At 31.6% G+C, this 17,553-nt stretch overlaps 1 protein-coding gene across 3 annotated transcripts in view; it reads left to right on the top strand.

Moving 5' to 3' along the window:
- The window catches only part of BRINP3 (BMP/retinoic acid inducible neural specific 3), a 400,507-nt gene that overhangs the window by 324,186 nt on the left and 58,768 nt on the right, over positions 1 to 17,553 (top strand). For all 3 annotated transcript variants that reach the window (XM_027613990.2, XM_027613991.2, XM_027613989.2), the window contains exon 7: positions 4,620 to 4,842. In XM_027613990.2, coding sequence (XP_027469791.1) covers positions 4,620 to 4,842 — 223 coding nt within the window. The remainder of the gene's footprint in view (positions 1 to 4,619; positions 4,843 to 17,553) is intronic.

Genomic DNA, 17,553 nt, shown 5'->3' with positions numbered 1-17,553 from the left:
ATGTCTGACACATAAGATATGCAAATAGTGTATTGACAATTCAATAGTATTTTTTGGCTATCTTTTTATATTGATTCACAATATTTATTTAAGTTCTAATCTAACAACACAGGCATATGAATTCATAAAAACCATAAAAGCACCAGTTTCCTCTCTCAGTCCTTCTTAACCATAGTCCTACTTTCTAATGGAAGCAGATTCTGTTTTGGATTATTTTCATGGATTTATAACTCAAAAAATTTCTAAATAATAATGAAAAATACCTGATTAGTTTTCTACACTTCTGAGGAAGTACATTACATGGTCTCAAAGCTCTAGAAAATTTAGAATGCTTTAGGGGGCACCTGGGTGCCTCAGTTGGTTAAGCATATGACTCTCAATCTCAACTCAGGTCTTGATCTCAGGGTGATGAGTTCAAGCCCTGCATTTGGCTCCACACTGGGCATGGGGCCTACTTTAAAAAAAAAAAAATGCTTTACAACACTTATGAAAATATATTCTAAATCAGTTCTGAACAGAGATTCTGAATATTTAAAAATACATAATCAGTGATATTGGTCAGTGATTTTCATATTCATCAATATAGGCAGAAACACAAATCAGGGTTTACATATTTATGACTGGTTATTTTACACCCTGAAATTTTCAGTTTTCTACTCTTACTTATTTAATTCAATTGTGAAGCATGAGAATAGAGTACAAACGTATAAATACATAAGATTGATATGTCAATGCAGTAGTGTTAATAAAAATTTTAGCTAACATTAGAGTTATGAAAGTAAAGATCATCTGTATTCTACTTACATAACGATGCCAGTAAAATTTATGTAAAGGTTTATCGGAGGGACTGTATTAATATTTAAAGCACTTAAAAGAGTTCTTGTCAGAGTAAGAAATAATGAGAGAGACACAGAGAGATAGGGATGAGGAGAGAACAAATTAGTTCCAAAATTAGCTAATCAAATATCAGGTGTTACCTAGAGTTACTATCAAGGGAAAGGGGGGAAAAAAGGAACAAAGCTTGTTCAACGATTAAAAAAAAAAAATACTTCATTTTGAATGGAGTAGTAGCAGTATAGAAAGTCAACATGGTACCTCTCTAGTCTTCTATAACTTACTGGAAAATTGTCACCTAGCCTAATTCTCTTTGCCTCCATGGAATTCATTAACATCATGCATTTCTTTCTGCATTATTTTTTGCTTGATGTGAATTAGTTTTGTTAAGAAGATTGATTGACTATAAATTCCTGCAAGCAAGAGGATGTTTATTACCATTATTATTATTGTTGCTGTATTATTTTGTTTCCCTATAGTCCTCAAGACCATGCAGAGCAAAAATGCTCAGGTGGTACACACTTAACAGGTATTTCCAGATTAATATCTCTCTAATAACCTAGATACTAAATTTAGCTTTTCTACATTCTTTTTATATAACATTAATTTGTTTTCTTTTATAAATTTATTCACCCCAAAATGTATGTCTAGTCCTTGCTTACTTGCCATTTGAAAAGCAATAGTACTTTATCTTTGACATGGCTTTTGGCAACTACTGTAGGATAAAATGTTATCTTGCATCCCCTAATCATTGTATTGTCTCTTTGTAGTTATGTAAATCCCTAGATTTATATGGCAATTCTACTGTATCATTCAAATTTCATGTTCACAGTCTATAAATATGGATCTTACTAATTGCCAAGCACAAAAGAAAAGATATCCACGGGAATATTTCTGAAGATTCTCTTGATTTCTAAGTAGAATGAATTTCAGAAATGGAAGATGTTATTTTAATATCAGAAATTATCTCATGTCATTTGCCATTTAAAAAAATAAGATAAAAGGTTTATCCACAGTCGCTCTCAAAGACTGAAATATCTGTATGCTCTGTGCACAACAAGTGTCCAGTAAATATTTTGAGTGACTGTCAGTAGTGACTCCTAATGACTTCATAATGAAGTAATTATTCAAGGGCCATGTTAAAACTGTGTCTCTTAGAAATTACATAGTGACAGTTTTCAGTTGACATACACTATGACATACACTTCAGTAATATAAAATGCATTCTATTTTAAAATATTATTTAACTTGAATAAAATTTACTAATTTAGAAACTTTCAGAATAGTATTATAACAAACAATGAAAATAATTAAAATGTGTATAGCCATGAAACAATAAAGTCTTATCAAAAGTGTTCAAGTAAAAGATGGCAATGAAATGAATGATTAGTTTTCAAAGTGACAGCATCTGCTCTGTGAATAATCCAAGAAATGCTTTCCAATTTCCATGCATCAACTCTTTTATTCAAAAGAGGGAATTTCTCAAAAGAGACATATGGGACCAAACGAAACGTAGGGTACTGTGAAATTGGAATTTTAAAATGCATCTCTTATTTATACCCCACTTACTTAAAAAAATGATTTGAAGCATATCAAATGGCTACATCCTCAAAAATCTTCCTTCATAAATCATTTTTTTCTTTTGTTTTATTTTTTTCCTTCTTCTTCTGGTAAAAGTCGATACCATAAATGTCCAAAAGATGCCAGAGAGCTGTATTCATTTGCTCTAGGTGAAATAACAACTCCAATACACATGACTATCATTTTCTGTTAATTGCCAAAAAAATATATTTGCAGCATTGATGAAAGGGTCTGGATCTGAATATTGAAATAGCCCTAATACATAAAATAACTATAACATAATTTATAACATAAAATAAATATAACTATTTAGTTGCTCTAAATACGTATATGTATTAATGTAATTTGCCCAAGTGAATGGCATAGTTTAAGAAATGACAATTTGGAGGTTTTAAAATAGTGTGTTAGAGACACTGCCCACATCAAGAAACGGCTATTCTATTGACACACCTTATCCAAATCCAGTTAAATAAAAGTAGCTGCAACTGAACATTTGAAGACAACTGTTTTTGAATTGGATATTTAAAACTAACTAAATGGTAATATAAAGAGCTGTTTATAACATCATACAATTTTAAAGTGAAATGAGATTATGACCATCCACAATGTTCTATTTCAGTTTCAAAGGAAGAAAAGAAGGCAAGGAGAGGCTGAAGTTTAACGCATACCATGTAACTTTTCGATGGGTAGAATAGTGACTAAAATATCATTTGTCTCACTTGCCAAATAATGCTTTTTCAGCCACTGAAAACACTTTAGAAATCTTGTGGTGGGTTCATGTGTTTGTGGGGAGGAAACTCAGCTACCTACTACAGTGAAATGGATGTAACATGAGAGTCTCAATAAAACTGATGTTTTAACGCAATAGTAAAAGCAAAAAAAGGGGCTTTTTTTTGAGTCCCTGTTGATAATATTTACTCTGGAAGAAAAGGCGAGATGGGGGAAAGGCTATACTACCTTTTGCTTGGTGTATGAAAATGTTTTTATTGAGGTAAAATTATATAACATAAAATTTGCCATTTTATCTATATAGTTCAGTGACATTAATTACATTAACAATGTTGTACAACCATCACCACTATCTTTTTTCCAAAAAGTTTGCATCACCATAAACAGAAATTCTGCTGCTATTATGCAATAGTGTTCCATTCACTCTTTCCTCACCCCCTGGTAAATTCTAATGTATTTTTTATCCCAATGAACTTGATTACTTTAGATATTTCATGTAAGTGGAATCATACAATATTTGTCTTTTTTTTTGGTCTGGTTTATTTTATTTACATATTTTCAAGGTTTATTCATGCTGCGACATGTATCAGAACTTCATTTTATTTTTATGGGTCAATAATATTTATATATATATATATATATATGTACACCATAATTAGCATATATATTCATGTATGGATGAATAGTTGGGATGTTTCCATCTTTTGGTTATTGTCTCAGCTACCTTTTGTGTCTAGATAATTAATAGACCTTTATATAATTGCTTGTTTTAGTGTAGCATCAACTTTTGTTTCTTTGTTGGTTAATCAGACATTTGAAAAGAAAACAATTTCAGATATAATAATTATCAGCACAAAAACAAAAGCCAGAATTAGAGCTTTAAATTCTTTTTAATTTTTTCTTTTTGGTATACACTTTGTTTTAAACTGCTTTGTCTTGACAACTTAGAATATGGTTAAAGGGAATAACTAGAAGGCATAGTTGAATATTGTAATTTTCTATTTTAAAAGCTTTCACTTTTTCTTTGAACATTAATATAATCATTTACTAATGAATATATATATATATATTTTCTATACTGAGTTAATGAAAATATTTCTTTAATATGAAACACTTAGAAAGGATTCTTAATACTAATGCCAAAAATGAAAGCTAGATTAATGACGACTACTTGTGGGAGAAAGTTCATTCAAATACCATCAAAAGGAGAACATGGAAAAATTAAATTCAGCTTAAACTTTCTGGCTAAACTATTTGTTTTAGTATAAGTTATTTTAATTATCTTCTACCATGAAAGTTCTATTTTGAGGGGAACAAAAAAGAAAATTCTAAAGCATGAAAAAAATCAGAATTTGCTATTAATCTGCTACACACAAAATAATAGCATTCGTTTTTATATTAACGTATTAAATGTGTTTGGGGAAAAGGGAAAAATAATTGTTTTATTAAAGTATTTAATTTTAACATTTTTCCAGATGAATTCAAGTTCTTTATGAAAAGGCTACCCATGAATTATTTCCTCAACACCTCTACCATAATGCATTTGTGGACAATGGATTCTAATTTTCAGCGCCGCTATGAACAACTGGAGAACAGCATGAAGCAACTATTCTTAAAGGCGCAGAAAATTGTACACAAGCTCTTTAGCCTTAGCAAGAGATGTCATAAACAACCCCTCATCAGCTTGCCAAGACAAAGGTAAGACATTTGTGGCAATATAGACAACTGAGGACATTGTTTTGACGGTGAGCTCTATTTATTTTCTGAATGCAGATGTGGTAATTATACATAGCATGCTGTTATAATTTATATCATTAAAGATAACTTGAAAACAACATTTCTCTTAAGTCTCAGAATAATAAATTTTATTTCCAAAGCAATAATCCAATGGAGAACCCATATGCTGACACTTCCTTGTTTTTCATTTTCTTTTATTATCAGAATCAGGAAATCATTCTCTTTTGTGTGGTAGTTAACTAATAATTGTATTACAGTGAACAGAAAAACACAAACCCTACAGCTATATTGTAAGCATAGAAGTAAGCAGGACCACAAAGTGAAATTTCTCAATATGTAATTTTCAAATAAAAGAATTTAAAGTTCATTTTCTTTGAGCAGTGTTCATAATAACATGAATAAACATGAATAAACCTCATTCTACATGAATCTGACAATTGCTGGAAAAACTTGTAATCATTTATATGAATAATGACAGACTATTAAAATATTTGTGTCTGAGCTAATTTTGTGAAGCATAGTTTTTGGATTTTGCAATCAGTGCTATGAGAAGTTGTATTTATTTATTTGAAGTCAGATATTTTTAAAAAATAGCAAAATAAAAAGCTAAGAAAAATAGGAAAACATCAGGAAACAAAACTGCGTCTGTATTATGCTTGAATTTTGACTTGATGCTTCATTATGAGGAGAAATCTATAATTATAGATTTTTTTCACTGAAAAAAATGTGGAAGTCCATACATTTTTTAAAAGTTCAATTTCAAAATAGATCATTGGCATTGTTTTTATAATTCAGTGGTTTTTAGGATACTCAAAATTTATGCAAATACCAGCTCTTGAGAACATTTTTGTTGTCCCAAAAAGCAACCCGGCACCAATTAGTAGTCCCTCCCCATACTTGCACACCCAGCTCGAAGATATTTGCCTCTAGAAATTTGTCTAATCTACTATTTGTCCCAATAATTTGCCTATGTTTGACATTTCATATAAATGGAATCATATAGTATATGGTCTTTTGTGACTGGCTTCTTTTACTTAGTGTAGTCCTTTCAAGTTTATCCATATTGTAGCACCTATCAGCAGTATGGGTACATTACATTTGGGTTATCAATTAATTATTTGTAGGACATTTGGGTTGTTTCCACTTTTGGGCTAGTAAGAATAATGTTGCTATGAACATTCATGTACATTTTTAAGTGGACATTGATGTTTAGTTTTCTTGGGTATATACCTGAGAGTAAAATTGATAAGTCATAAGATAACTTTATATTTAACATTTTGAGGTAATGCCAAAATGTTTTCAAAGGTGGCTGCACCATTTTATATTTCCACCAGCCATGAGTGACAGCTCCAAACATTCCACATCCTCACTAATACTTGTTACTATCTGTCTTTTTGATAATAGTCATCCTAGTAGATGTGAAGTAGTACATTTTTGTGGTTTTAAATTACATTTCCCCAATGACTAATGATGCTGAACATCTTTTATGTGTTTATTGTCCATTGTGTATCTCTTTTGGAAAATTTTATTTAAATCCTTCCCCATTTTTAAACTGTCTTTAATTTTTATTATTGAGTTTAAGTGTAGTTCTATATTGGGATGCCAGTCTCTTATCATCTCTGTGATATACAAATATACCCTTAGTATTGGTCTTTTACTCTAAAATGTGGAACAATAAGCAAAAAGAAACAAAATGAGACCTGCAAAATGAACCTCAACTAGTAAGATGATTTCTTGACACTTTCTCTATAATGACATGTAGGTTGAAGTTTTTCTTTGTAATGCATAGTGTAATTCATCCTTGAGATAAAGTAGGATACTCAGGTTAATCTCACCAAGTTTACACTGTCACCATCGTTGCTTTCATGAATTCATGTGAAATTAAAATCTTCATTTCTTACTTGAATAAATTGGGAAGCCTGTGGTAATCTGGCTTCTTAAAGGTAGTGACCTTTTGCTACTACTCTAAAACTTTTGAGGTAAGGAACAATGACATATTCATTTCATTAAAGGACAATAATTATAGCAATTATTAAAAAATATTCATACATAATCCCTACAAAATAATTCAACTACACTATTTTGTGCTGTTATATATTATTCACAAAATGGCCAAGGATACCTCGATATATTACATTTAAGGTGTGTTGGTAAAAGTTTAACAACCAACTTTCCAGGCGGGGGAAACCCCTAATTTATAGCATTTGACAGTTCTTGTGATATGCATAATTGGCTCTTCTGAGCCAATATATGCAGGCAGCAGCACACCACTAAGAACTGATTAAAATATTTTTATGAAGTTATCTCTTCTTCATTAATAGTAGAAGGTGAGATATGATAAAATCCCTTCTCTAATGTCACAGGGAAGAATAAGTTTAGGTCTATGTTATTCTTATCTGAGAACTATGTCATGCACTTCCTGTATATGCTCAACAGTGGGGTTTAACAAATTGGCACATGGGCTGTAACTGATCCTCCAACTCTTTTTTATCAGCCCCCAAGGAAAAACTGTTTTATACATTTCAAATTGTTGAAAAAATCAAAAGTGAATGGCATTTTTTGGTTGATGAAAATTGTATGGAACTAACATTTTAATATCCATATAAAGAAGCACACTCATATGTTTACATATTGTCTCTGGCTACTTTCACACTATAATGGCAGAACTAGATAGTTGCCACATAGTTACATGGTCCTGAAACCCTACAATATTTGTTATCTGGTTCCTTACAGAATAAAAATTTGCTGACATATGTTCTAACGTGTACTCTATCTTTAAAAGTGTTATTGAGTGTTTTAAAAGAATTTAATCCATATATCATTGAAATATTTTATATTATAAATACATGTTATGCTAAATACAGTATATTTTAACTTTAGTTTTCATCATATGGAGACCTTATACAACCAGATTGAATCCTGAATCCTGAGTGTTCATGGAGTAATATTGAATATTTTACTAAAAATTTCTGTAGTATATATGTGTGTGTGTGTATATATATATACATATAATATCTACATTACATATATTATATATAATATATAATATATATGGATACATATAACTATATATGTATGTTTATTAGCCACTCAGTGGCTTATGTATAATATGCATGCAAATATATAAATATATATACATCATATACAAATATATACATAAATATATAAAATATATATTTATATTATGTATCTGTGTAAATATATTTTAACTAATATAACACCTATAAGAGTAGTCTAAAACCCTGCAGATCAAAATGATTTTAATTCAAATGCCATTTCAAATTGATATCCAAATACAAATTTGGATTATTTCATAAAGTGAGTCAACATTTTTGAGTTTAAGTGTAATTCTGTATTGGATGCCAGTCTCTTATCATCTCTATGATATACAAATATACCCTTCCATTCTGAGATGTTTTTTAACTGTCTTTGTGTATCTTTTCTCTCACTCTCAATCTCACTCTCTCTTCAGTCTAAAAGTTTGTCAATTTTTGTCATCTATTCAAGGAACTAACTTTTAGTTTTCTTAATATTCTTCACTATTTTTCTCTTCCTTAATGACTTTTCCACTGTAATCATTAGTATTTCCTTCCTCTGTTTGCTTTGTGCTTATCAAGATTTTCTAGTTTTGTAGAGAGAAGGGTTGGGTTATTGATTTGAATACTTACATCTTCTTTAATATAGGCTTTCACAGCTATAAATTTCCCTCTAAGCGCTGCTATAAGATCCAGTGCATTTCTTTCTCTGAGGCTTTGTTATCCAGCTTTTTTTAATTTCTAACTGAAATGTGACTATTTCTGTCCCATATGTGTCACCAAGTATTTACAACTCTGTAACATAGGCAAGAAAAATAGAAATTTTAATATTTTCAAAGTGAGAATGAGAATGGTATTTATATCTGACATGCAGGAATAATGTTTAAAAATCCTTTAAATCATATTTGTTTTTCCCTTCAGTTTCTTTTCATCTCTTTTCAGACTATTTTCTTACTTCCCTTTCTCTTTTGCTGAATATCCAGACACTTTTTTAACCCTTCCTCTTTATTGACCCTCATTTCTTCAGTATAACCCCTCCTTACTGAACTCTTTCTATATTTTTGTTATGCAAAGTGATTTGGTGCTCTTAGAAAATCAATTTACAACTTCTCACTAATCTACTACAAAATGGTGCCCCCCCCACCTTCGACCAACTTTCTTTTTTAATGCATTAGAGGATTACATGTAACAGATTTTTTCTTTTTTTTAAGTTTTTTCATACTTTCAAATATATGAGATATCTGATTTATCCTTCCAATAATTTTCTCTTGTACCTCAAATAATTCAAATCAGTTTCCTTCACTTATAATAATAGGGGAACTTTTTAACAAATATAAAATCTAATAAAAACCTGGATCCATTTTGACTATGTCCTGAAAGCAGTAAAAATGAAGTATAAAAATGTGATTTGCCTGTGTTAATAAATATCTTCTACCTGCCATAAAGCTTATTTGAGTTAGAGAAGTACTTTCAAAGTCTAATACTATAAATATGTTTGCTTTTCTGTTTGTTTTGATAGTTAATTTTGTCAAAACCCATGTATTATTACAGTATGTAGATAATATTCCAATGTACTACTATTGCACATGGTTGAGAAAGGCATTTGGAGAGAATATTGGCCCAGGAATGGGGGTAATGAAAAAGTATAAGTTGTTGCTAAGTCTTAATGAGGCATTACAAAAACTAATAAAGAAACTAATAAATACATAACATTAAAAGCAACAATATAAGGTAAATATAGCTATTAAACATTGAGGATAAATCGCATTTGACATGGCACAGGAACCAAATGGACTTATGTGAAAATAAATTGCAACTTCCTAATTTATAAACAGTAGAATTATAGAAATGAAAATAATTTTATGTCATTACAGGAAATTTTTATAAGTAATTTTCATGCATTCAATAAAAGCATTCAGGGATTACAATCCTTATCTTGTATTAAAATATATAATCTTGGCAAATATTTAATCGTATTGTTTCTTTAATAATGAAGAGAGACAAACTTTGGTTAGATAAAATAATGCTTATATGACGTTACAGTATTTATTTGTAGACAGCATAGATTAAAAATGCTGAGAAAAGGCATTTATACATAACCAGCATTTTTCTAAGATAATAAGTTCTTTACACTGACTAAAAAAAGGAAAGGCTGGGGTGGAAGAGTAGTTCATCTAGGTCATTTTAATGACCTTTATTTCAATTTTGAAGAGTCACACTCTACAATGAGTTAAGAAAATCCTCTCTCTTGTTTGGGAAATATGGAGTTGAGAACTCAAGACTCCTCCCACTTACTTTCTGCCATGTTTGTGGCCATTTTAGCTCAAATTCCAGCCATGCACTACTCTACCCTCATCTCCCACTCCCCAGCTGATAACCTGATTCATAGTTTCCTTTTAGTTGTGCTATATGCACAACAGTTTGAACACTTATTCCTAAAAGCCTATATTTACTAAAAATTAAGATTTAATTACTTTATAGTAGATGAACAAAATTCTGTTTTAAAATGTTGTTTAATCAAACAACTCTTTTCTCTACATTGTTTTACAGGATATTTACCTTAAAATCTATTTCATAACCATTTACTTTTTTTCTGGTTCTGATTTTTTTCCGATTTTGTTATCATATTCAATAATCAATTTTAACTAAGTTTTTGTAAATGTATATTTTCAAGTGTTGTCTTGGTGACTTCAAATATGTAATGAAAACCATGATTTTAAACTAGGCATTGGTAATGGTGGTACGGAATTGAAAGAATTAGTTGGTATCAAAGAATCAATGAGTTCTGTAATATTTAAGGAATGGATCTGTAATGTAAATCCTTAAGTTGGCCAACTGCTTGTAGTTGATTTTGGACTACAAAATTGTGACAGTCAGATATATCATTACAAAAATTAGAAAATAACAAATTTAGTTACACACTGCTTCCTGAGATCAAAATCCATGGCTAGTACATAAAAGAAACATCCCAGGCCCTTGCCATCTTTGCATTGGTCTTTGGAGAAATAAAGCAACAATGATGCAAGGATACATTTTATCCAAATTCATTATTTCAATTACATTATTCTCCATATACCAATGTACTGGTTCAGACAACACCCTTCCCAAGTTAACAATGCTTAAAATGGGGGGAGATACAGAATTAAAAGTCTTTATAACTTTCCTAGGGCAATTTTCACTTTTATTTACATTTTTTATCCTATCACCATTCCCCCTTGGTCCTCAAGAGAAGAAAAGCAAAATTGAGTGACAAAGTGTTCCTACTTCTGAGTACCAGGTATGATTTCAGGTGACCTGTACATAAAACATTTTGCTGCTTTATATGCCTTAAGTGTAGCTTTTCTGTTATCTTAGTGGCAAATCCTGTAGCTGAAATCTTCTATAATGACTTTGACTAGTAGATGTCAAACTATTTGGTCTCAGGACCCCTTTATACTCTTAAAAATTATGGAGAAATTCAGAGGTTTTGTGTATGAGAGATAGAAATCCATGTATAAATGTATGTGCATATACATATATTCACACATATTTCCTATAGTAAAAATTGAAACAGAAATTTTAAAATATGTATTTATCAATACAATTAGAAAGAACAATAAGTATGATCACTGCATGTTAATATATATAATATTTAAATTTGAGTGATTTCTGCAGAATTATTTAATATTTGGCTTAAGAGAAGATAACTGAATTCTCATGGCTGTGTCTCTATGCAACTGGTTGCAAATTGTAATTTTATAATCTCACACAGATTTATTGGAGAAGAGAGTATTGTAATAGCCTTTTTAGATAATTGTGGATATTACTCTTTATACTGTACCAAAAATTCAACAAGTGGTAGATTTTAAAAAGTTATATGTAATTTGGAATCTAAAACCTTGTCATTAGCATTTTCACATCTCTTACTTTATTTTGTCTATCCTGAACTTTTAAAATGGATCTTTAACCATGCATATGAAATCATGTGCCAGTCATTTGGAAAATATTGTTGCACTTAGTTTTGAAGATCTTCCAAATGTTGATAACATATCATTATAAAATAACAAAAAAAAAAGTCATTCCTTAATATCATCATTGGGTTCATGAGAAAAGTCTTTGTTTATTGGGAAGCTGTTACTCTCAATGTTTCAGTACAAGTTTTCCAAATATCTAATTTTCACTTGAAAACTATACTTTTAACATTGATATTAAATATGTCAGTGGTGTGTCTAGAAGTGACAGGTTTGTTTCTTTCAGTTTTGACAACAGACCTGCCAAGTAGTCAAGTCTGGATAAACTAGTTTGTCAATTATTCTTTCAAGTAAAAATGGTTTGCCATGAAAAAAGTGTTTACCCCAGCTTGCAACTGAAACAATTGCACAGGCGTTTTGCCTCAAGGCAACCATTATAGTTCAGTGTGTAACACAAGCACTTTATTCATATTCCCATTTTGTTCTGACGTATGGATTTGTACTGAAAATTGAGACACAATAACTTTTTTATACTGCTTCACCAAGAACATTTTTAACTGAAACGTGCTTTCTTTTTGTTCTACAAGTATGTGGCAGAAAATAATGTATGCATACTAGTACAGCCGTTTAGTTCCACGGCTTTGCTTCATGCTAAGTCTCCAGCAATAGTTTACCCACCATTGCTTTTGGCATCAATGCAAATGTCAACTCAGTGAAAAAGAAAATAATGTCTCACAATTTCTATGAACTAGTTTTCACCTTGTGTATCCCCTGATAGGCTGTTGCCTCCACTTTCTCGCTGCCCATGCACCCACACCGAGAGCTATGTGGACCACTCCAGTAATACTGCCCTAGATCAATTTCAACTCCTCGTAAGGACCTCCTAGACCCCAGACAAACCAGTGGGCTATAATTATTTGTCTTCTTCCTTTACTTCTCTTTCCTCACTAACAACCCCTGGTTTTGGCGGAACTCATGCTACACCACACCTCCTGGGTTTTCTTGAACCAGGGTGGATAATTCTAGTCAAACAGACAGAAGTGGAAAGAATACACGAAACTTCTGAATTGGAGCCTTAAAAGTAGAGGAATGCATGCCATCTACTTTCTCTTCTTCCCCATGGCTAAAATGAAAATGTGATGGCTTGGAACTAAAAGTGATGACATGAAGAAACTTGTTAAGGAAAGCAAAACCCAATCTTTCTGAAGCTACCAAATCAGTCCTGAACTGTTTATATTTGTACTATTATTGAGAGAGGAATAAAATTGCATTTTTTCTGAACCAATATTATCTGGATTATGTTACTGCAGCCAAACTTGCATCCTAATAATAAAAGGACTTTACTGAGTGGCCTCCAAGTCCTTTAATATTGCGGAATCTGTGATTTAATTAAAAATGGCATTTATATGATTAAGACAAGGGACTTTTGTTGAGAACAATTTTATATGAAGCTGTAGGGAAAAGGCAGGATATTAATTTTCCTTACATTTCTATGTTACAAAAGAATTTTTGTATTATTTTTTGTGTTTCAGCCACTCCATGATGACTTCCAGGCACATGCTAAGGACTAATGAAGCAGTATATTTAAGGAGTTTAATATTTAGATATCTTCAGCATGTGATTGAGAAATGTCAAAGATATAAATAACAATTATAAAGTACTCAGCACACGGGAAGGGCTTAAATAATTATTATTTAACTTTCCAAAACAGAAAACACGATTTCTTTTGTGTATGTTTCTAATACATAATGAGTTTTCTTCAAAATGTGCTTTCATGTGTTTCATAGTCAAAACAAAATTTGTCATAAAGATAATAACATAAACGTAATAAGAAACACATTCTTTGTTACTTGCATAGAATAACACATAGTAGCCTGGATTCTTTTTTTTTTTTAAAGATTTTATTTATTTATTTGACAGAGAAAGACACAGCAAGAGGGGGAACACAAGCAGGGGGAGTGGGAGAGGGAGAAGCAGGCTTGCCGCAGAGCAGCACGCTCCATGCGGGACTCAATCATCATGACCTGAGCGAAAGGCAGACGGTTAACGACTGAGCCACACAGGCACCCCAGAGTAGCCTGGATTCTGATTCAGGGAATCCAGGGATATGTTTTCAAAGAGGAAAGAAAAAGGAAAAAAAAAAGGAGAGAGAGAGAGTAAGTGTGCCCCACCTTCTTCTTGGTGTGGGGTCACTTCTACACAAATTTCAAATGTGGCAAATTTGTCTTTTCTCTCATGCCACTGACTTTTTTTAAATTGTTTCAAGTTTTTATTTAAAGTCCAGTTAGTTAATATACAGTGTAATACTAGTTTCAGGTGTAGAATCTAGTGATTCATCCCTTACATGTAACACCCATTGCTCATTGCAAGAAATCCCTCCTTAATGTCTATCACCCATTTAGCCCATCCCCCACCCACCTCCCCTCCAGCAACCCTAAGTTTGTTCTCTATAATTGAGTGTCTTATGTTTTGCCTCCCTCTCTTTCTTTTTCCCCCTTCCCCTATGTTCATCTGTTTTGTTTCTTAAATTCCACATGAGTGAAATCATATGGTATTTGTCTTTCTCTGACTGACTTATTTTGCTTAGCATATTACAATCTAGCTCCACCCACGTCCTTGCAAGTCAGGCCACTTCCTTTTACCTAATTTTTGGTGTAGCTTATACTTCAGATCTCATGGCTCTAAAATGCCCCTATCTTTTCACTAACATTCCTACTTTGACCTTCAGCTCATGATCTTTCAATTTATTAGATTTGGATAATGTTAGCTGAAAATAACCATTTTAAAATGAAGTCATATTTAGATATAAAAATTATTTGTGCTTTTTAAATCAGTTACTTGCTAGCCATCACAGTACCTCACTTGAACCATTTTAGGTTGAGTTTTAAAAAATATTAAAATGAAAATCTGTAAGATTATAGTGCTGCGCTTGCTCTTTTTTGTCTTTCTCTCATGTATAAAACATTATGTGGAACAATCAAAGATCTTGTGACCTTGACATTTTGTTGAGAGTATGCTGTCTACAACCCACAACTTTTGTAATGAGGTCCAAATTCAAGCCTTTAGATAGCTGCTTTTGAAAATACTCACAAAAATCAAGGGTCTTTGCTCCTCTTGGAAATTCTGTGGATTTAAGTGTATGTGTGCATTAGTACATGTGTGAGAATAGTGCAAAACAACAGGTCAGCAGCTCACTACATTAAGTAAAAATCTTATACTAGTGTCTTTTTTTTTTTTTTACTTTAAATTAGTTTATTCTCTCATCTGAGGAAAAGGAAGCCAAGAAACAAAGGAAATAGTCTTGAGTATAACATATATTCCAAATAAGAGCGATTTATTCCTCTTTGTTTTTCATGCTCTTCACCTTCCAAATGTCATTTCGGTACCTCCTAGTCTATTTTCTGGACATTACAACACTTTTTAAGAAAGATTAAGAATGTCATTCCCAACACGTTTTTCCCCTGTGGTAACTCAATGGAGTTGCTAAAATAGTCAGATTTTTGAAGAGTAACAATGTAGACAGCTATATTGAGAAAGAATTTTTAACACTTAACCCTAACTTGTTTGAAAGAAAAAGTCCTATCAGGAAAATCTTGGAAATAAAGTTATAAGATCTATAATATCCAAGATTAAGAAGTCCCTTTGCCAGCTCTATTTGGAGTAGTACCACTTTGTTTAAACAATCGGAGTCAGCTGCTTATTTGACACTAGCCACAGGTCTGTGCCACAGAGAGTGGTTGAAGGGCTTTGCTATCAGTCCTCATTTTCTCTCCATTAAGGAGTTGATGATAATCCTTCATGTGTTTCACTAAATAACTTGCATCTTGTGAGACATTAATTTTTTTTCTAAAATAAATACATAAACACATACTTTTTAAAAAGAAGCCACAGGTAAGCACATTTGGAAACTGTAATTACTATAAATTCTACTTGAAAATCTACAATATCTATAGGCATGTCAAATATTCTAAAATGACCTACAATTAAAATAGTTTTTTTAAAGATTTTATTTATTTATTTGAGAGTGAGCGAGCCTGGGGAGGAGTGGAGGGAGAGGGAGAGGGACAAACTGACTCCATGTTGAATGTGGAGCCTATCGTGGGGCTCGATCTCAGGACCCTGAAATCCTGACCTGAGGTGAAACCAAGAGTTGGGCACTCAGCCGACTGAGCCACCCAGGCGCCCTGAAACAGATTTGTTTAAATATGGATTTTTCAGAAGAAAATTTTTTACTTCCTAAAACACCTATTGATGTCTCAGAGTATACAGTTGAAAAACACTGTACTATCATTTTTAATCCCAATTCTTACAGATTCTAGATTTTCCATCCGTTGTGATATAGTCATCTCAATCACCATAAAATAATAATAATAGTAAAATAATAATAATTACCTTGAGCTTAAAATTATTTTAGATCTTTGTTTTCTCAACTTCTCAGATGTTTTCTGAGCACTAGGTGCCAATTTATGGCAAATAATCATTTTAAATACCTTCTCAGAAAGACTTCGAGGTTATACTATGTCATTTTTATACAGGTATAACTTGAAATAGTCCTACCAGTTAAATGCTAATTCATTTACTAAAACACTTGTGTCACATTCCTTTTTTAAAAGAAAAAGACTCTGAAATTTTCATCCCAATATTTTGCATGAGGTGGAGAGTGACAATGTGAATTGCTACATAAAGTTACATTTCAGAGAGAAAAATGTTATGGAGTACAAGGGAATAAACTGCTTATTGTTGATATCATATTAACCATCAGTGGTTTATATGTGGACCACAAACTGAGAATCAATCCAGATGCCAGGACACTAATATTTTTACAAATCTTATAATGTTATTGACAATCAAATTCTTAGAATGGATGCACTTTCAATTTTTAAGTATATTTAAATCAGGGTTGTGAATCAGTCTCATTTCTATTTGAGTCACTTTGAAGCAATTTTACTTATATTATGGAAGAAATGGATACATGTTTACTTACCAAAATAAATAGGAAGCTGAGCATCATCCACCATTGGGATGGTGTGGTGGTTTTATTATATCAAAGCAGAAGCCTGTCTTATAAATCAGAATCATTATGTTATCCATGAGTCTTTCTCCCTGAACATTCCCCTTTTAAAATGTTGAAACCAGAGGTAAACATGGTGATGTAGGGGTGATATGACTAACAGAGTAGAATAGAATTTTCAAATCTCTTTATCTATAAAGAATATTATAGTATATACATAAAGGAGGAATAAGTCAAAGTGTTTTTTTTCATATTACATGAAAGTTGTTTCTTATGACAGTTTTCATGGTTCATATGATATCAAATGATATTGGAGGCTTCAATGTGTGTAGATGAAATTGGTTATATTAAAACTGTCACTGGTGGATACATAGATAAGATAGTATTTGTCCTACAGTTTTCCCATTTTAAATGATAGAACCAATAGAAAATAATTTGATGTTTACTAGACTAAACTGAATACTAAATTAAACTATTTACTAAACTAAACTAAAAACTAAAGATCAAGTACATCTTATAAATACTGCCTTTTTGCAATCAAACTTGCTCAATTTGGTGGGGGAAAATCTCATTTGGATTGTTTTAATGATAAATTTAACCTAATGCTTAATTTGGTAGCACCATGTAGAAGCAGTGTGCAATCTCTAATCCTCATTTATGTTTTATAATCTTCATG

This window comes from Zalophus californianus, chromosome 10 (genome assembly GCF_009762305.2).
Source record: "Zalophus californianus isolate mZalCal1 chromosome 10, mZalCal1.pri.v2, whole genome shotgun sequence".
In the NCBI taxonomy this organism is placed as follows: domain Eukaryota; kingdom Metazoa; phylum Chordata; class Mammalia; order Carnivora; family Otariidae; genus Zalophus; species Zalophus californianus.
Note: the sequence above shows the minus strand (reverse complement) of the source record. Positions and strands in the feature narration are given on the sequence as shown.